Source organism: Enhydra lutris, unplaced genomic scaffold (genome assembly GCF_002288905.1).
Source record: "Enhydra lutris kenyoni isolate GAN:26980312 unplaced genomic scaffold, ASM228890v2 scaffoldscaffold2, whole genome shotgun sequence".
Lineage (NCBI taxonomy): Eukaryota > Metazoa > Chordata > Mammalia > Carnivora > Mustelidae > Enhydra > Enhydra lutris.
This window is the reverse complement of record NW_019154086.1, coordinates 2,976,211-2,992,339: the sequence shown is the minus strand read 5'-3', so window position 1 is coordinate 2,992,339 and position 16,129 is coordinate 2,976,211. Positions and strand designations below refer to the sequence as shown.

Here is a 16,129-nt window from a genome sequence, read left to right as displayed (position 1 = left end):
TCAAAAATTAGCAACATACATCTAAAGTCCTTCTGTGAAGGGATGGCATGCATTGCATTGCCTGTGTTGTTTCCAACACACCTATTCATGCAAGTATGCATATGTATAAAAATATTTTTGATTGATAAGCCCCCTATTTTAAAAAGGATTTGAGGCAAAAACATATGTGATTATAGGATAGATGGAGTCTTCATTCTCCCTCATATATAGATGGAGTTGGCTTAAATCCCTTCTGCTCTCAGAAAGATCAATGGTCTTTACAAGATTGATGCAAACGTCCTCAGGGGCTTATGGTCTCCAGGTGAACCTCCAGCTAATTGCAGGCACTGAGTTAGTTCATTGTATGGATCATACATTGTATGTACATTGTATGGATCATGTAATAGTCCAGTTTCACGATGCTGCAAGCCCAAGCTTCATCATCAACATCAGCCCCTAACCTGACTCTACCACCCAAAAGCAACAAAACAGAACAAAATGAAAACCAATGAGAACAACAAAAACCATTACACAAAGGCATTGATGTGAGAGTAGACTTGCTGAGGGTTTCAGGGAGATGGAGTGGGAATTTATATCATAATGAGTCCAAACTTCACAGGGAATATCAGGTGTCCCTGTTTTTAAAATTCTTATTAATTATAATACTCTGATACATTGCTTCACAATCCTTTCTTCTCTCCTCTGGATCCTGTCTTCCTCCTCCCCAAACACTTGCCTTTTCTCTTCCTCTTTCCCTTCTTCTCCTTTCTTTTTCTTTCTCCTCCTTTTTCTTTTTTTCCCCCTTCTTCTTCTTCTCCTCCTCCTTCTTCTTTTCTTCTTATTAACAGTTCAGATTATTTTGTCTGTTTCTTTTTTTCTAACACCTGCTAATCCAACCCCAAATGCTTAATAATGTACTTTTCCAAAGTAATCTCCCACCTTTAAAGAAAGTCTAGTTCTGGTCATTAAAATAATATGTATTTTGCATTAATAGTAATTGTATTTTATTGTAAGTTAAAATAAATACCAACAGCCTTGGTTTCTACATCCATCACTTTCTGAGTCAAGTCTCTTATTCCTCATATCTGATGCATTAAGTGCTTACTCCTGGAGTGTCCTTTGCTGGAATACATTCAGGGTAAGGGATTAAAGAATAAGTTCTATTCACTGCAGAGAAATGGCACTGCATTACTCTAATTTCTGATGGTAATTTGTTTTATTCTGATATATATATATATATATATATATAAAGACAATAAAATAATTTTAAAAGGAAGATAAGAAACAAAATGTCAAATGGAGGGATAGAATAATTGACTTCCAAATACCATGAATGTGGTTAGTAGAATGGAATATTAATTTTACACAAGCCTTCTTATTAGTCAAGGCTAAAAGGAAAACTCAATATTTATAAAGCTCTTTTTAGATGGGAGTAAGATAGCAGGTATGTGTGTGTGCACTCAAGCTCCCATGTGTGGATGTGAGTATAATGAATGGTTGTTTAGTTGGTTGGTTTTCAGTCAATCAAACTATTTTGTGGATCTGTCAAGTGTATTTCCTTTAAGGTTTTTCTCTTAATCTACTCTTCCAAAGCTTTTTTTTTTTTTTTCCCACTTCCTGGCGACAGTCTGGCATTTTTCATTTGCCAAACTATTTCTTATTCAAAGGCCACCCCAAGTCCTGATTCTCTATGAAAACAAATGATCTCCATCTGTGATGTCAGATGATGAATACTCTGATCCAGTTCTTTGAGTCTTAATTTCTCTTTTGTTGTTGGTTTTATGTCACAATATTATTTGTGTTTAGGATATTTTCCAAGATGGGCCTTGATTAACACTCAGTTATATTAATGTAAATGAGTAAATAAGAAGAAAGATGATTCTGTGGACATATAATTCCTTTTATGTGAGTATTTTGGCATAACATAAGATTTTAAAAGGATGATATAAACTAGTTTTTCCATTCCCCTTATAAATAAATTGGGAAAAAGTGGAAAAATATGGGGAAATTGCATAACTAAATTGAATACCTGAAGTAATTTAACTCAATTTAACAAGTCTATTATAGCAGAGAAAAAGGAATCCTATAGAGCTGGGTTACATATAGTCAAAATTTTCAAATTATGTACAATCCAATGGAATAACTTATTTAAGAAATACGTTAAACAATCCAAAGTTATTCTTGCTCAGAGTCTTTTCTTGTATGGCACCTGAGATCTCCTTATTCAACAAGTATTTTGTGAAATCTACAAAGTATAGGTATTATTGTTCAGGATACAAACATAAATGAGACAAGATTCATATCTTTGTGGAAGACATTGTTTAACAGAGGAGGCAGATAAAAATGCAAAGATTTTTAAATGAGTACTAAGTTGATTAAACTAGAAGTTTAGATCAAATGAAGAGGAGTGGAGGCACATGAAGGTACAAGTAACATTCGTAGAAACAGGGTAATTTATTTTATCTGGAGTTTATGGAATTTTATCTTATATATTCCTATCATAATTATAATGGCTCAAATAATAGGCATAAGGGCTTAAGTTAAGGTCAGTAAGAATGGAGAGAAAATAAAGAAATTTTGAGATATTCAAGACACAGAATTAATGGAAGCAAGTAACTTACATGATATAGTAGGTGGAGGAGAGAAAGAGGTTGAAGATGATGTAGTTTCTGGTTTGGGTAGATGGTGATTCCATCAATTTCAATGGGGAAAACCGAAAGGAGTGTACGTTTGGAGGTTCAGTGTTGGACTTGTTGAGTTTAGGACGTCATGGAACATGGAGTTTAGTTGGTTTCAGGCAGCTAGAAATTTAGGTCTGAAGCTCAAGAGAGAAAGAAAAACTGGTAATAGAGGTCTCAAATCATATAACTTTGGGTCAAAGCTGAGTCATGGGCTTTGCTGATCAGGCAGTTACCATAGGAAAGATCATCAATGGACACATTAATTATGCTTAAATCCAAATTCATACAATCTCTAAGTCTCTTAACACTTATCTAAAAAATTACTATCAAATTTATGCAATACAGCTTCAAAATACATCATTTTTTTCTTGTATTCATCTCACTAACTCTATAGCACTCTACATCTGGCAGATATGATGGTCAAATGGCCTCTTTCCAGACATTCTTGCTTATCTCCGAGCCTCACCAACCCGTTTCAATCTGTGTATGCATATACTTTGCATTACTCATTTAAAACAGATGTAAAAATAGGAAATAATCATTTTTTGGCATTGACTTTCTTGTTACAAGATATAAAAATAATCTCATGTAATATTGTATAATCAGACGATATTTATTGATTACAGTTTGCATGTTTTCATGTAATTCAACTAACAAAAATCCTGTGAGGTCAAGATAGCTATCTCTATTTTTAAAATGAGTGTACTTAGAGTGATTAAATGAATTGACTAAGGTATTACAATAAAATGCTCTATTGCCAACCTAATCAATTTACTAGTAAATGAGGAAATGGGTATAAACCTGAAGAAATTCTTTGTGCATATGTGTATGTGTGTATTGATTGATGTAATGGAATGTGATATATTATACTTATGACAAGACTCAATTATCCTTGATTGTTTCATCCACTCTATATCTGTAATTTGTAGTCTCATTTCCCCTGTTTTAACTATTGCCTTGCTGGGTTCTTAGGATGTGTGGACAGTCTTGCTGGGGTGAACTAATGACCTAGTCCAGAGGTGGTGAATAATAGTGAATGGGTCATGAATGGTCTATAATCAAATTAAAGGGATCTATAGACCAATCACTTTTACTCTTTTCTGGCATATTTACCCTTCTTTTCAAGGGAAGTATGAAAGTGAATTCATGTTTTGGCAATCAAATGTAACTTTACATCCTTAGTTCCTTAGTTTCCCTTCACATCAATTTGACAACTATTCATTGAATTGCCCATTTAGCATTGAATACTACATGCTAAACAATGTGCTAGTAAGCTGGGATACTGAGAAGAATAAAACAGATTCTGCCCTCCAGACACTTAGAGAGTAGAGGGAGAAAGCAAAAAAAGGTAATTAACAAATTATAATTTAATATGCTAAGACGGTTAATAGAGGGACTCACAAGTTTCTACGGGAGCCCAGAAGAGGGAAAAAGTAAATCCGAAAGTTAACAAGTATAACATTTGAAGTGAAATTCAAAGTATGAGTGATGTAAGCATCAAAGGATGTGAGAAAAAACATTTTAAAATAAAAGAAAGGTGGCTGGAACCTGCAAATTACCAAGGTATATGAAATGTTCTTGAATAAAGAATAGCTTGTTTTAGCTAGAATTTAGAACAAGTGTGTGTTGATCGGGAAGAGTTGGGGGAATGGAATAGGAAGAGGATGAAAATCAGGATGTAGAAGAACCTCTCTTAGAGGAAAGAAACTTCTGTCTCAGCCTCCTTTTTCTCTCTACACACCTGAACATACCCACAGTGACAGCGTCTCCATAAAAATAATTCCAGGTGAAATGTACCAGGATGATAGAAACATTCTATCCAGCTGTGTGGCTTTTCAATTGGTTTCCAGGATTGGGTGTTGGATGGACTTGCTCTTTATCCCAGCATACTTCACTTCCTACAGAGGGAAACTTATAGCCTGAAGGTTTGGAAAACTGCTCAGCTGAGGAATGTGGGCCTGCAGGCATCAAACCTGGTCTCTTTACCCAGTGTAAACAGGAAGCAAGTTATGGTTGTAATAAGGAAAACTGAGACTCTAGGCAGTGAACTGCTGGCAGACAGCACCTGAAGCAGCCCAGGAGCCCAGTCACTCAGCTGGTAAATAATCGCTGTAGAGTCAAGAAGAACGTTCTGGGCTCCCACCACCCTCCCTCCCCCCCACCTCCAATACACCCACCCACCCACACACACTGCTATACTTTACCCCAAGCAGCACTCAGCTCCTATGTAATTTGAGTTGTTAAAATTTGACCCTCTGTCTTTAAGACTGGAATAAAAGAAGGAGCCAAGGGTGGGTGTATAAAAGCTTTTAGAGAAAAGAATGTGGCTGGTGGCATTCATATCAGATGACATGCGTTCCTGTCACACAGATTGAGTTCAGGTGCTTGAGATGCTCAAAAGCCAGCTTGGGGACTTGGCCTTTTGTCTGCCTTTCCTTCAATGTGCTACTTGTCACTTTGTCTTTATGGTCCCTCCTCCTTTTAGAGGGCTCACCAAAATGACTAGAAATGAAGTGCATCTGACGCTAATGAAATGCCACGTTCATGGAGTATGAAATAGTGTCAACTTTTTTTCCCAGCACTTAGATGCTGAGGCCACAGAGGCTTCTCTGAATGAAGCTGATGATGAGGACTGGAGAAGCATCCGGTCATCTAATCTAAAGACATTTGTCGAGCTAGGAAAAGATATCCTGACAGTCCAGAGGGTGTTTGCAATGGAAATGTTGAGGTGAATTGCATTTTGGTCTTCAAGAAGTCATAGTTTGATGATGATATTGTCAGTGATTTTTTGACAGTATTTGTTGATTCCTGGTAATAGGCTTCCTTAATGACCCTTGCAATATGTCTCCATATTCCAGCCTCATCTCATTCCATTTCCCCAGCCCTTCCTGAAATACATGAATATGTGTATCTGTACATGGAGAGCTTATACACAAACTCTTCAGTTATTAAAGTTGGTTTAATCTTCACAGCCACCCTCTGCCTTTGACCCTATTCATATTCTTTTTTTATGGAAAAGGAACGATGAAATTCAGAGAGGTTGAATAACTTGCTCACAGTCACACAGCTCATGAGTGCCTTATTTGCAGCCTAAGACTGGATCTGTTTGATCGAATACTCATGTTACATCATGCATACTTCCTTTAGTTCAGTGCTTTCCAACAGGGGATGATTTTTACCTCCTGGGGGACATTTAGCAATGTCTTAAGACATTTTTGGTTCTCACACCTGGGGTGGGGATACTATTGGTATCTGGTGGGGAGAGGCTATTGAGGATGCTTAACATCCTAAAATATAGAGGACATTGTCCCTCACAGCAAGGAATTATTTGGCACAAAGTAACAATAGTCCCAAGGTAAAGAAACCTTGGTTTACTTATATAGACAAACAGCCACACTTATGACTCTAATTCTTAGAAAATTGGATGAAATATTTAAGTGGAGATCTAAATGAAATCTGATAGAATAAAATATTAATTTTTACCTTCAGTAGATGGGAAGGCAAGTGGGAGAGATAGGATTTGCATTTGGTTTTGAAAAAATAATAGGAACATAGACAATATAGATCTTTGTGGACTTGAAAACACTGTCAGAGCTAGAGGTTGCTAGGCAAGCATAGTATAGTGTTTTTAAAAAATTTTTTAGTAGCAAAACACTTTTTAAAAATAAAATCTTACTTGAAACCCAAATATATAAACCTGTTAAAAAGAGAACAGCTCTAATTGATGTGATTGTAGCAACAGGCGTATGTTACTTCCTTGCCTTCCCATATCTTCTCCCCAAACCATCAGGAATATCTGTTGTTCCAACATTGTTAATAAGAACACTTTCTTTCTTTTCAAAAGAATCTTGGTTTGGATGATAAATCATATGGTCATCCAACCTATGAGGAAATCTGGTGTTCTAAGGAACATGGTGTGAAAATTCTGAGTATAATTATTTTTCTGTCCTTCCTGAAAAATAAGGAACATAAATCCTTTGCTAAATATTAGAGTTTTACTGCTCATAATAACAGTATGTTATAGAAAAGAGGACTCTAACACTTAAGTCAGGAGGCTTGGGTCCAAGACTTTGCTCAGTTGCTTACAAATTATTTATCACTGGAAAAATCTCTGAAACACTTGGACCCTCAGTTTACCTATTAGTTCCCCTATGTGTTACCCCCAATGCATAGCATCTTGTCCAACAAAGCTTTCTGAATTTGTGGATTTCTTTTTTTTTTTTAAGATTTTATTTATTTATTTGACAGAGAGAGAGAGATCACAAGCAGGCAGAGAGGCAGGCAGAAGGGGAGGGGAGAGCAGGCTCACCTCTGAGCAGAGAGCCCGATATGGGGCTTGATCCCAGAACCCTGAGACCATGACCTGAACCAAAGGCAGAGGCTCAACCCACTGAGCCATCCAGGTGCCCCTGAATTTGTGGATTCCTAATCTCTGCCCTATAACCTATCTTGTGTAGGCTATTAACTTCACTTTATGAACTTTGTTCTTGACCTCAGGATCTATAATTATTATTTTGGAATCATTGACTATAGACACAGACCTATCATCTCTATATTTCTTCATGCCCCAGACTCATGTATCCAGCTGACATTAGAAATTACTTAGAGGCTTACTGGGTAGACACCTCAAGCCACACATCTAAAACAGAATCCTTGATCCCTGTACCTCACCAAGTGCAAGCTCTTCTCTCACTGAGTTTTCCCAACCCAATAATGAAATCACTTTCTATCCAGTTTCTCACACCAAAAATCTAGGTGTCTTCTTTGATTCCTCTGGCCTCTTCATCCTCTATATTTCCTTACACCGGTAATTTCTATGATTCTGCCTCACGTAGTATCCCTAAGTCAACCAGTTCTCATGTTCTCCACTGCTCTTTTTGTCCAAGCCACCATAATCTCTTGCTTGGGCTAATGAAGTTATCTACAAATTCCTCTTAATCTTCCTGTTTCCATTCTTGACTCTAACAGTAAATTCTCCATAGAATAGCCAGGATTATTTAAAACAAAACAAAACAAAACAAAACACAAAACCCCACCGAAACCCAAAAAACATACATCATTGAACTTATCTTTAAAATCACTTCGGGGCACCTGGGTGGCTCAGTGGGTTAAGCCGCTGCCTTTGGCTCAGCCCATGATCTCAGCGTCCTGGGATGAGCCCCACATCGGGCTCTCTGCTCACATAGGGAAGCAGGGGAGCCCTCTCTCTCTGCCTGCCTCTCTGCCTACTTGTGATCTCTCTCAAATAAATAAATTAAAAAAAAAAATCTTTAAAATCACTTCAAAGTCTTTATATGGCTCACAAGATGCTCTCTGCCTAAGATTTCACCTCAATCTCTTTTGTTTAATCACTATATTCTAGCTGTATAGGATTTTTTCCCTGTTCCTTGAATAAACTAAGCTCATCCCTACCCCACAGCCTGTACAAGTGCTTTTATTTTCTCCCTGGACTACCATATGATTGCCTCTTTTTCATCCTTTGGGTTTCAGATCAAGTTTTACTTTCTCAGAAAGATGTGCCCTGAATTCAATATCTAAAATAACCCTCAATCCTATTATTTTACCCTTTTCCACATTTTATTTTCTCCTAGAATTTATCACCATCAAAATCACCTATATTTACTTTTTCTCATAGCACAAGATTGTAATATCCATGGGAACAGGATGACTGTCTTGCCTCTTTAGTCACAGTGCTTAGAAAATGCCTGGTGAATAGTGTAGGTGTTTCATTAATATTTTTTGGATGATTTTAGAGCTTTTTAGTCTATTAGTGACATAGAGAGTTAGTTTACAGTATTAATACTGATATAAATAATTCATATATGCATAGAAAATTATAGCTGTTAAAACTAAAATGATAGCTGGTAACCTCACATAGTTAATAAATAAAGTGAAGAATTGCATGTTTTTACATTAAGAAGCAAAATTTGGCCTGAAGAAAGTTAGTGTTAGTAGAGTTAAACACAAAATTAAATTGACAACTAAAAACACACTCAGGAAAATAATAATATTAAAAGTAATCTTCTCAGAAGAAAACTTAAAAATGACAAAACTTGAAATGGATAAAAATCAACTTTTTGATTTAATTTAATTGTATATAAATGAATTCATCCAATGGAAATTTTTCAGAAAAATAAAATGGAACAATTTATAAATTATTTCTTTCAGATGGAAAATTCTTCAGTGAACCCAATTGTCTTCGTGTAAATTCATGTCAGAAAACAGAGTCTTAATGAAAACTCAGTAATGCTGGCATAACTTTGGTGTAGGTTTATATTAAAAAATACAGAGATAAGAGAAACAAATTGAAAGTGTCATCTTGCACCTGGTTTTTTTTGGAACTTTTCTCCTTGATCAAGTGAAAACTTTAATAATCTTGAGGAACTAATATTTAGGATTTTCTTTCAATTAAGAGTTTAAAGGCTTTTTATTTTGAAATAATTTTAGACTTACAGGAAATTGCAAAGATGGTAAAGTTTCCATGAACCTGTCATTAAAATTCTTCTAACAACTTACATAATAATATAATATAATATATAATATAATATAATATAATAATCAAAACCTGGGAATTCAACAGTGGTACAATAATATTAAGTAAACTAGAGGCCTTATTCAAATTTTACTTTTTTTGGTTGTTGTTTATTTGTTTGTTTTATGTTTCCTAACATCCTCTGTTTGTCCCAGGCTTCAGATCAGGATAACATATTATATTGAGCTGTTCTGTCCCTTTATTCTCCTCCAAACTGTGACAGTCTTTCATTCTTCCTTTTTTTTTAAATTTAAATTGAATTAGCCAACATATAGTACATTATTAGTTTTGATATAATGTTCAATGATTTATTAGTAGCGTATAACACCCAGTGTTCATCATATCCTTCACTCCTCCTTTGTTTACATGATCTTAGCACTTCGGGTGAATACTGGTCAGTTGTTTTGTAGAATATCTCTTAATTTGGGTTTGCCTGATGTTTTCTCATAATTGAATTGTGGTCTGCTTTTTTGGTGCAGATACTAGAGAGATGATGTTGTTTGTCTTTACTGTAGGCTCACAACGCGTATATGCCTTATTACTAGTGATGTTAACCTTGATCACTTGTTTAAAATGGTGTTTGCTGGATTTCCCCTCTGCAAAGTCTGTATTTTTCCCTTTATAACTGATAAATAACTTGGGGGAGATATTTGATGTTCAAGCCATGTTTTTTGAAATCCTGTTTTCTGAGTAGAATTTAATATATCCTTTGGCATCCAGAGAACTCTGTTACTTTTAAAAAGCTCATATCAGAGTTAAAAAATTGTATTTTGGAGTCTATGATTCATATTAAAGAAATTAGCATTCCAAATATGGAATTGAAGGGAATGGGACTGTGGAAGTCAAAGTCTTCTCTGCCTATAAATAATGAAAATATTTGTGCCTATAAATACTATGCTTTATAAAATATTTTTGAATAATTAACTTAAATTCATAAGCAATCTGACGAGGTTGGCCTTTAGTATTATTATCCTCATCATTATTATTTTCCCATTTTCAGATGTATAAAGTAAGGCTCAGTGAGATTATATGGTTTTATCTAACCATATAGGTTATGGTTAGATATGGTTAGATAGATATGAAGGTCTAACCATCAGTAACTGATAGGACAAGGAAACATACCTGGCTTTGTGTATCTAAGGCTAAGCATTTTCCCACTATACAGTGATAAAGTAGACATGGTTAGATAGCAGTGAGTTCCATATCATTGGATATGTCCATGGAGAGGGATGTGGCTTCTTGGTAAGGATGTGGCAAGGCATAACAACAGATGAATGGTGACTTGATAAGCTTAAGATCAATTCTGACCTTGAGAATATATGATTATTAAACATAGTGATTAAATGTCCATGGTATTAACTTATTCTTTCTTTTCTACTTTCCTCTTTGGAAGTTGAAGAAAGATTACTTCTTTCTGCTTTTCTTATTCAATCAACTAAAACACTGGTGGAATTTGCTGAAAGGAAGGGTGTCCTTCCTTTTAGATGTGTGATTGTAGCTTGTATCTTTCAAAAGCAGCAATGTTTAGATCCTTTTTAAGATCTCAAAGAGGATGTTGGAACTGCAAATAGTAATAAGAAGTACCTTCTATCTGTCATTGCTGTTACCATGGAGAACAAGCAAAACCCTACTCCTTTGTTAGTTACATTCTTTAGCCTCAGTGAAGTGAGTCCATTTTTTAAAATTAATGTTTTGGTATCACTCAATTACTTTAACTCTTACTTTAAAGAAAAATAAGAGACAGGGGCACCTGAGTGGCTCAGATGGTTAAGTGTCCAACTCTTTTATTTTATTTTTTTTCTTTTAAGAATTATTTATTTATTTAATTGAAAGAGAGAGCATGAGAGAGGAGAAGGTTAGAGGGAGAAGCAAACTCTCCATGGAGCTGGGAGCCTGATGTGGGACTCAATCTCAGGACTCCAGGATCTTTACCTGAGCTGAAGGCAGTCACTTAACCAACTGAGCCATCCAGGTGCCGTAAGTGCCCAACTCTTAGTTTTGGTTCAGGTAACAATCTCTGGGTTGTGGTATTGAGCCCCTCCTCAGCCTCCATGCTCAACAGGGAGTCTACTTGAGATTCTCTCTCTCTCCCTCTGCTCCTCCTCCACTTGCACATGCACTTGGTCTCTCAAATAAATAAATCTTAAAAAAAAAAAAGAGACAAATATATCTGTTTATTTGGAAAACCTAGAGATATTGAGGTAGTCCAGAAAACTATGTTGCTTTATCATCATAATCTTTTTTTTTAACTTCTGATATGATATTATCTAAAATCCGTAGATCTCAATGCTTTTCAAAAGAATGAACTAAGGCTCAAAAGGGGAAATGAATTTACAATGTTACACAGAAAATTATAGAAGTTTTATTTGCATGGCTTTTTTTTTTTCTTATGGGTTAGGTTAACTAGCAATAGTAGATACATTCTAAATTTTAAATGTTTTTTTCTTACTGATAAGGAAACTAAGACTAGAAAGAAGAAGTGGTTTGCCCAAGGGCAATATAAAATTAAGAACCCAGGATAAGACCTATATGGAAAATTGTATTATAGAGAAGGACTACAGGCTTCTCTATTCTTCATTGAATCATGAATCTTGTGTTAGTCCCTTAAAGCAAAGATTTGTCTCCTCATGGGCAAATGGGAAGAACAATGATCACTTTACATAGTATGCTTAATAATTTGAATTGATATAGGAATATACTCTAATAAGAGTGTTAATTTAGATTAGTGGCCAGTTGCCTAGGAGACAGATTTGTATCTCACTGTGAATAAGATTTTATTCCCCATGTTCTTTTTCACTGTGATGCAGAAAGTGGAGTTACTGTGGGTAAGTCATTTACCTTCCATGAACCTTGGTTTTCTAACATGGAAGTCATGATAGATTCTTTGACTTACCTAACACATTTATATAAGAAAGAGATCATGGAAATAAAAAGAGCTTATTGGATAAGATAAAAAAAAAAAGATATGAGCTTTCCTACTTCATTTCCTTGCTTGTTTCTCTGTTTAGAATGCTCCCTGAATTACCTCCTCTTAATCCAATTCATCTTGGCTTGAACAAAAAAAGGAATTTCTCTTTTACTCACTTAACTTAAAAGTTCAGGGTCGACTGATCTAATAACTTGAATGACTTTGTCAAGAATTCATCTTTCTCTACATCTTAGTTCTTTCACTTTTGTGGGCTTATTTCTCAGTCAGGTTCTTACTATGTGTGGCAAAATGACCATGAATACCTCCAGGCTTGCATTCTATCAGTTTTATAACAATACTGTTCATGTGCTCATTCTGAACCAATCTCTGTGACCAGAAAAATGGAGTCCTCTGATTGGCTAGGCCTGAACCATATGCTAAAGTCAGAGCCACTTAAACTTTGTGGGCTAAATGGGATAGGGTGGTTCTCCAAAGAACAAAGGAGGTACTCTTGTTGGAAGAAGTATCTCCCATGATAGAAAGGATGCTGGGTTGGAAAAAAACAACAGCTGTTGACAAGGCTCTTCCTAACCCCATTTTACCTAATGAAACCCTGTGAACCCTTTAAGGATTGTCTCGAGAGTTGCCTTTTGAGGTCATTTCTGATCCTCTCATTACATATGATTTCTCCTTCTTTTGTGTTACCTTAGCATCTTGTGCTTCTTTTGCTTTTTATTTTCACAAACTTTGTGTAATCGTTACAAGTTCATTTCTTAGGGGCACCTGGGTATCTCTGTCTGTTGAGCACCTGACTCTTGGTTTTGGCTCAGGTCATGCTCTGGGGTCATGGGATTGAGCCCCACCTGGAGTTGCATGCTTAGCACCGAAGTCTGATTATCCCTCTCCCTCTACTCCTACTCTGCTCTCTCTGTCTCTCTCAAATAAATAAATAAAATCTTTAAAAAAAAAAAAAAGAACTTCATTTTTTAGATTATTATAGTATCACTTCTTTGGAGACAGAGACTCTATCTTACTTGTCATTAAATCTTCAGCAGCACCCAACAGGTATCTGATTCATAATAGACTACCAGCAAATATTTATTAAACTGACTTCTTAATGTTGTACAAATTATGAAGGATGAAAAATAAACAGGATGAGGCAGATGATTTCATTATGTACATAATCTATTGACTGATGAATTTATAAAAGACTAACAGAAGCAATGTTGATAATCTGGGAAACAATTTCTATATAAATAAGGATAGTTGCAGCCTCAGGAGAGTTGTCCACTTTGGTGAGGACTGGCTAGGGAGGAAGTGTCTCTGAACCTACTTTACATTTACTAACTGTGCCTTCTTTTCCTCTTCAGTTGTCTGGGTTCACGTCTAAGCTTGTTCCAGCTATCCAGAATGCCCACAAGAATTCCACTGGATCTGAAAGAGGAAACGGACTGATGGTGCTAACTGAACCCATTTTGATTGAAACCTACATGGGGCTGATGTCATTCATTGGAAACCGCAACAAACTTGGCTATTCCCTTGCCCGTGGGAGTATTGGTTTTTGAGATGTTTTTTGGTGTTTAAGTATGTCATCCACTGATACATATTTATCAAAGATTCTGTTTCAGGCCACCATAGTTTTGGATTGAAACAATTCATTACTTCCTAATACTATAACATGATTTTGAATACTTAGTGTCTCAGGAAATCTAAAAGCTTGACTAGACTGATATGTGTACACTTCAGACCTCGTGTAAGTATAACCAAATTTCCTAAAACCAGAAAATAAATTCTCTTAAGCTCATCAAATAATGTTATCAATGAATGCCTGATCATAAACTGAGGGTAGACTCTGGGTTCTTATTCTTCTGTCCTCTAAATGTAGGCATTTTCTGGATCTTAATCTTGAGTGCTTTGATTCTGATCTCCTCTTTCATTGGGGTCTGACTATATCATTTTAGCTACTCTTTTTGTGAGGATGAATTACAAGTCCATATTTATATCCCTGATATTGCTTCAAGATTCAGTTTTGTATTTTTTTCTGCTGATCATATATATCAGTGTTCAAACAGCCACTCACATTCAACATCTTCAAAATCCTAGAGTTCTCTGTGGCATTTTTATGGTTCTAGTCATCATCCCTGAAAGCCATCAGTTTTGATGTATCTAAATTCTTTGCTAAATAATTTCATATAGTATCTTTCTTTGTCTGCTTGGACAGTTATTACAAAATTCCACAGACTGGGTGGCTTATAAACAACAGAAATGTATTTTTTGGGGGGCTGGAATTCAGAACAGGCTGCCATCATAGGCAGGTGAGGGCCCTCTTCCCAGGTGACAGACTTCTTGTCATATCCTCACATAGTAAGGGACAAGAGGGTTCTCTTGTGCTTCTTTTATTAATCTTATTCATGAGAGCTCTGCTTTCATGACGGAATCACCTCCCAGAGGCCACTTCTTAATACCATCACATTGGGTTTTAGGATTTCAGCATATGAATTTTGGGGTGACACAAACAGTCAGACCATAACAATACCAAATTTATGTATGGCTTAGCATTGTACCCCAATGCCCAGATATCAAACTTAAAGTTCATTCTTCTTTCAACCTTGTTCATGAACTCTTTTGCCTTTCCATTTTCACAGGTGTGTATCATTAGATCAAGTCTCTAATTCTGTTCCCCTGGATAATTTTGCCATTGCCTTTTACTTGGGATCTTTGATCTGAGGCTGACTCTGTTCTAATCCAGCCTGCATTTGGTTGCCAGATTTCTAAAGCACAATTTGACCCTATCACTCCCTGCTTAAGAACTTTTAATGGTTCATTTCTTCTGCAGTTTTTTGTTCAAACATTTATTTCATTTTATTTTACAATAGCAGACACTTTCTTCTATTGGAATATGTTTTAGACTCTTAATGTGTAGAACAGATAGAAGTAAGGCCGCTAAGATTGAAGTGGACATGGGAATGCCTCGGATTCCTCTTTTTATGGGTCTCAGAGGTGCCCCCTGTGGAATGTTGATGGGTCCCAGAAGGTTTTGAAGAGCATGTTTTCAAAAATACTGTCCTATCTTATTCTGTTTCCTTTGCTCTTTTCTCTCATACGTTCTCTCTTCCTTTCCCTGATGAACAACTCAGGAGATTATCTCATCTGTTCTCATCTCTGAGTTTTTCTTTTTTCAATTTTACAATTTAATTTTTTTAATATATTTTGAAAAGTTTCTTTGAACGATGAACACCATAAATATTATTACAATCAGCTTTTCAAGTCTGTCTCAAGACTGAAAGTTAAGACACATTGGTTTGTATTCAAGTTAAAAATTCCAGCTATTTTTTGGGGGGGCGGGTGGCTTGTGAAGAGTTTATTTTTAAAGTCTTTTCTTCTAAAATTTTATTTCTTCAATTTCAAAGATTTGTCCTCTGATTCATTAACAAACATCAATTTGATGCAGACATTCAAAACCCACACCTTAAATAACCTTCATTTTATTTAGTCTTTGTCATTGTTTACTTCCATTAACATTTCTCTTTTTCTCTCTCTTTCCTCTTCGCAGCACCCACTTCCCCTCAATAGCAACCCCCCCACCATGATGGCAAATATTGTTATAGTCCCCAAGGCAGGGAACTTCTATTCAGACTGTAAAAGGAAATGTTGAAATCCTTAGCTGTCCTGTCAACAGTAGTGGAATGAAAAGTCGTTGGATTGTTTTGGCAGTGGTTCTGAAGCAGGCATAATTGGCAAATTATTATAACACTGTTGCCCGAAAATCCATGTTTGCCTCAAGATAGTGGCATTTGTTGGCAGAAGCATCTGAAATGTCCAGCACATTCTTTTGAGTTACCATTTAAGGATCAGACTGACAATAGACTTCTTTCTGCACATTTGTCCCCCTTGTAACCTAGGACAGACTGTTCCCAAGTGACTTTCTAAAGAGCACAGTGCAGGCCCATCAATGCAAAAGATGAGAGGAGGGAGATGTCTCTTAGCCCTGAGGTCTAGCCTCTAACAAATAGGATAAGCATTTAATAA

At 35.9% G+C, this 16,129-nt stretch overlaps 1 protein-coding gene across 1 annotated transcript in view; it reads left to right on the top strand.

Moving 5' to 3' along the window:
- The window catches only part of LOC111152351 (tumor protein p63 regulated 1), a 185,488-nt gene extending 171,121 nt beyond the window's left edge, over positions 1–14,367 (top strand). The window contains exon 6 of the mRNA XM_022510864.1: positions 13,471–14,367. Coding sequence (XP_022366572.1) covers positions 13,471–13,665 — 195 coding nt within the window. The 3' untranslated portion in view covers positions 13,666–14,367. The remainder of the gene's footprint in view (positions 1–13,470) is intronic.
- The last annotated feature ends 1,762 nt before the right edge of the window (positions 14,368–16,129 follow it).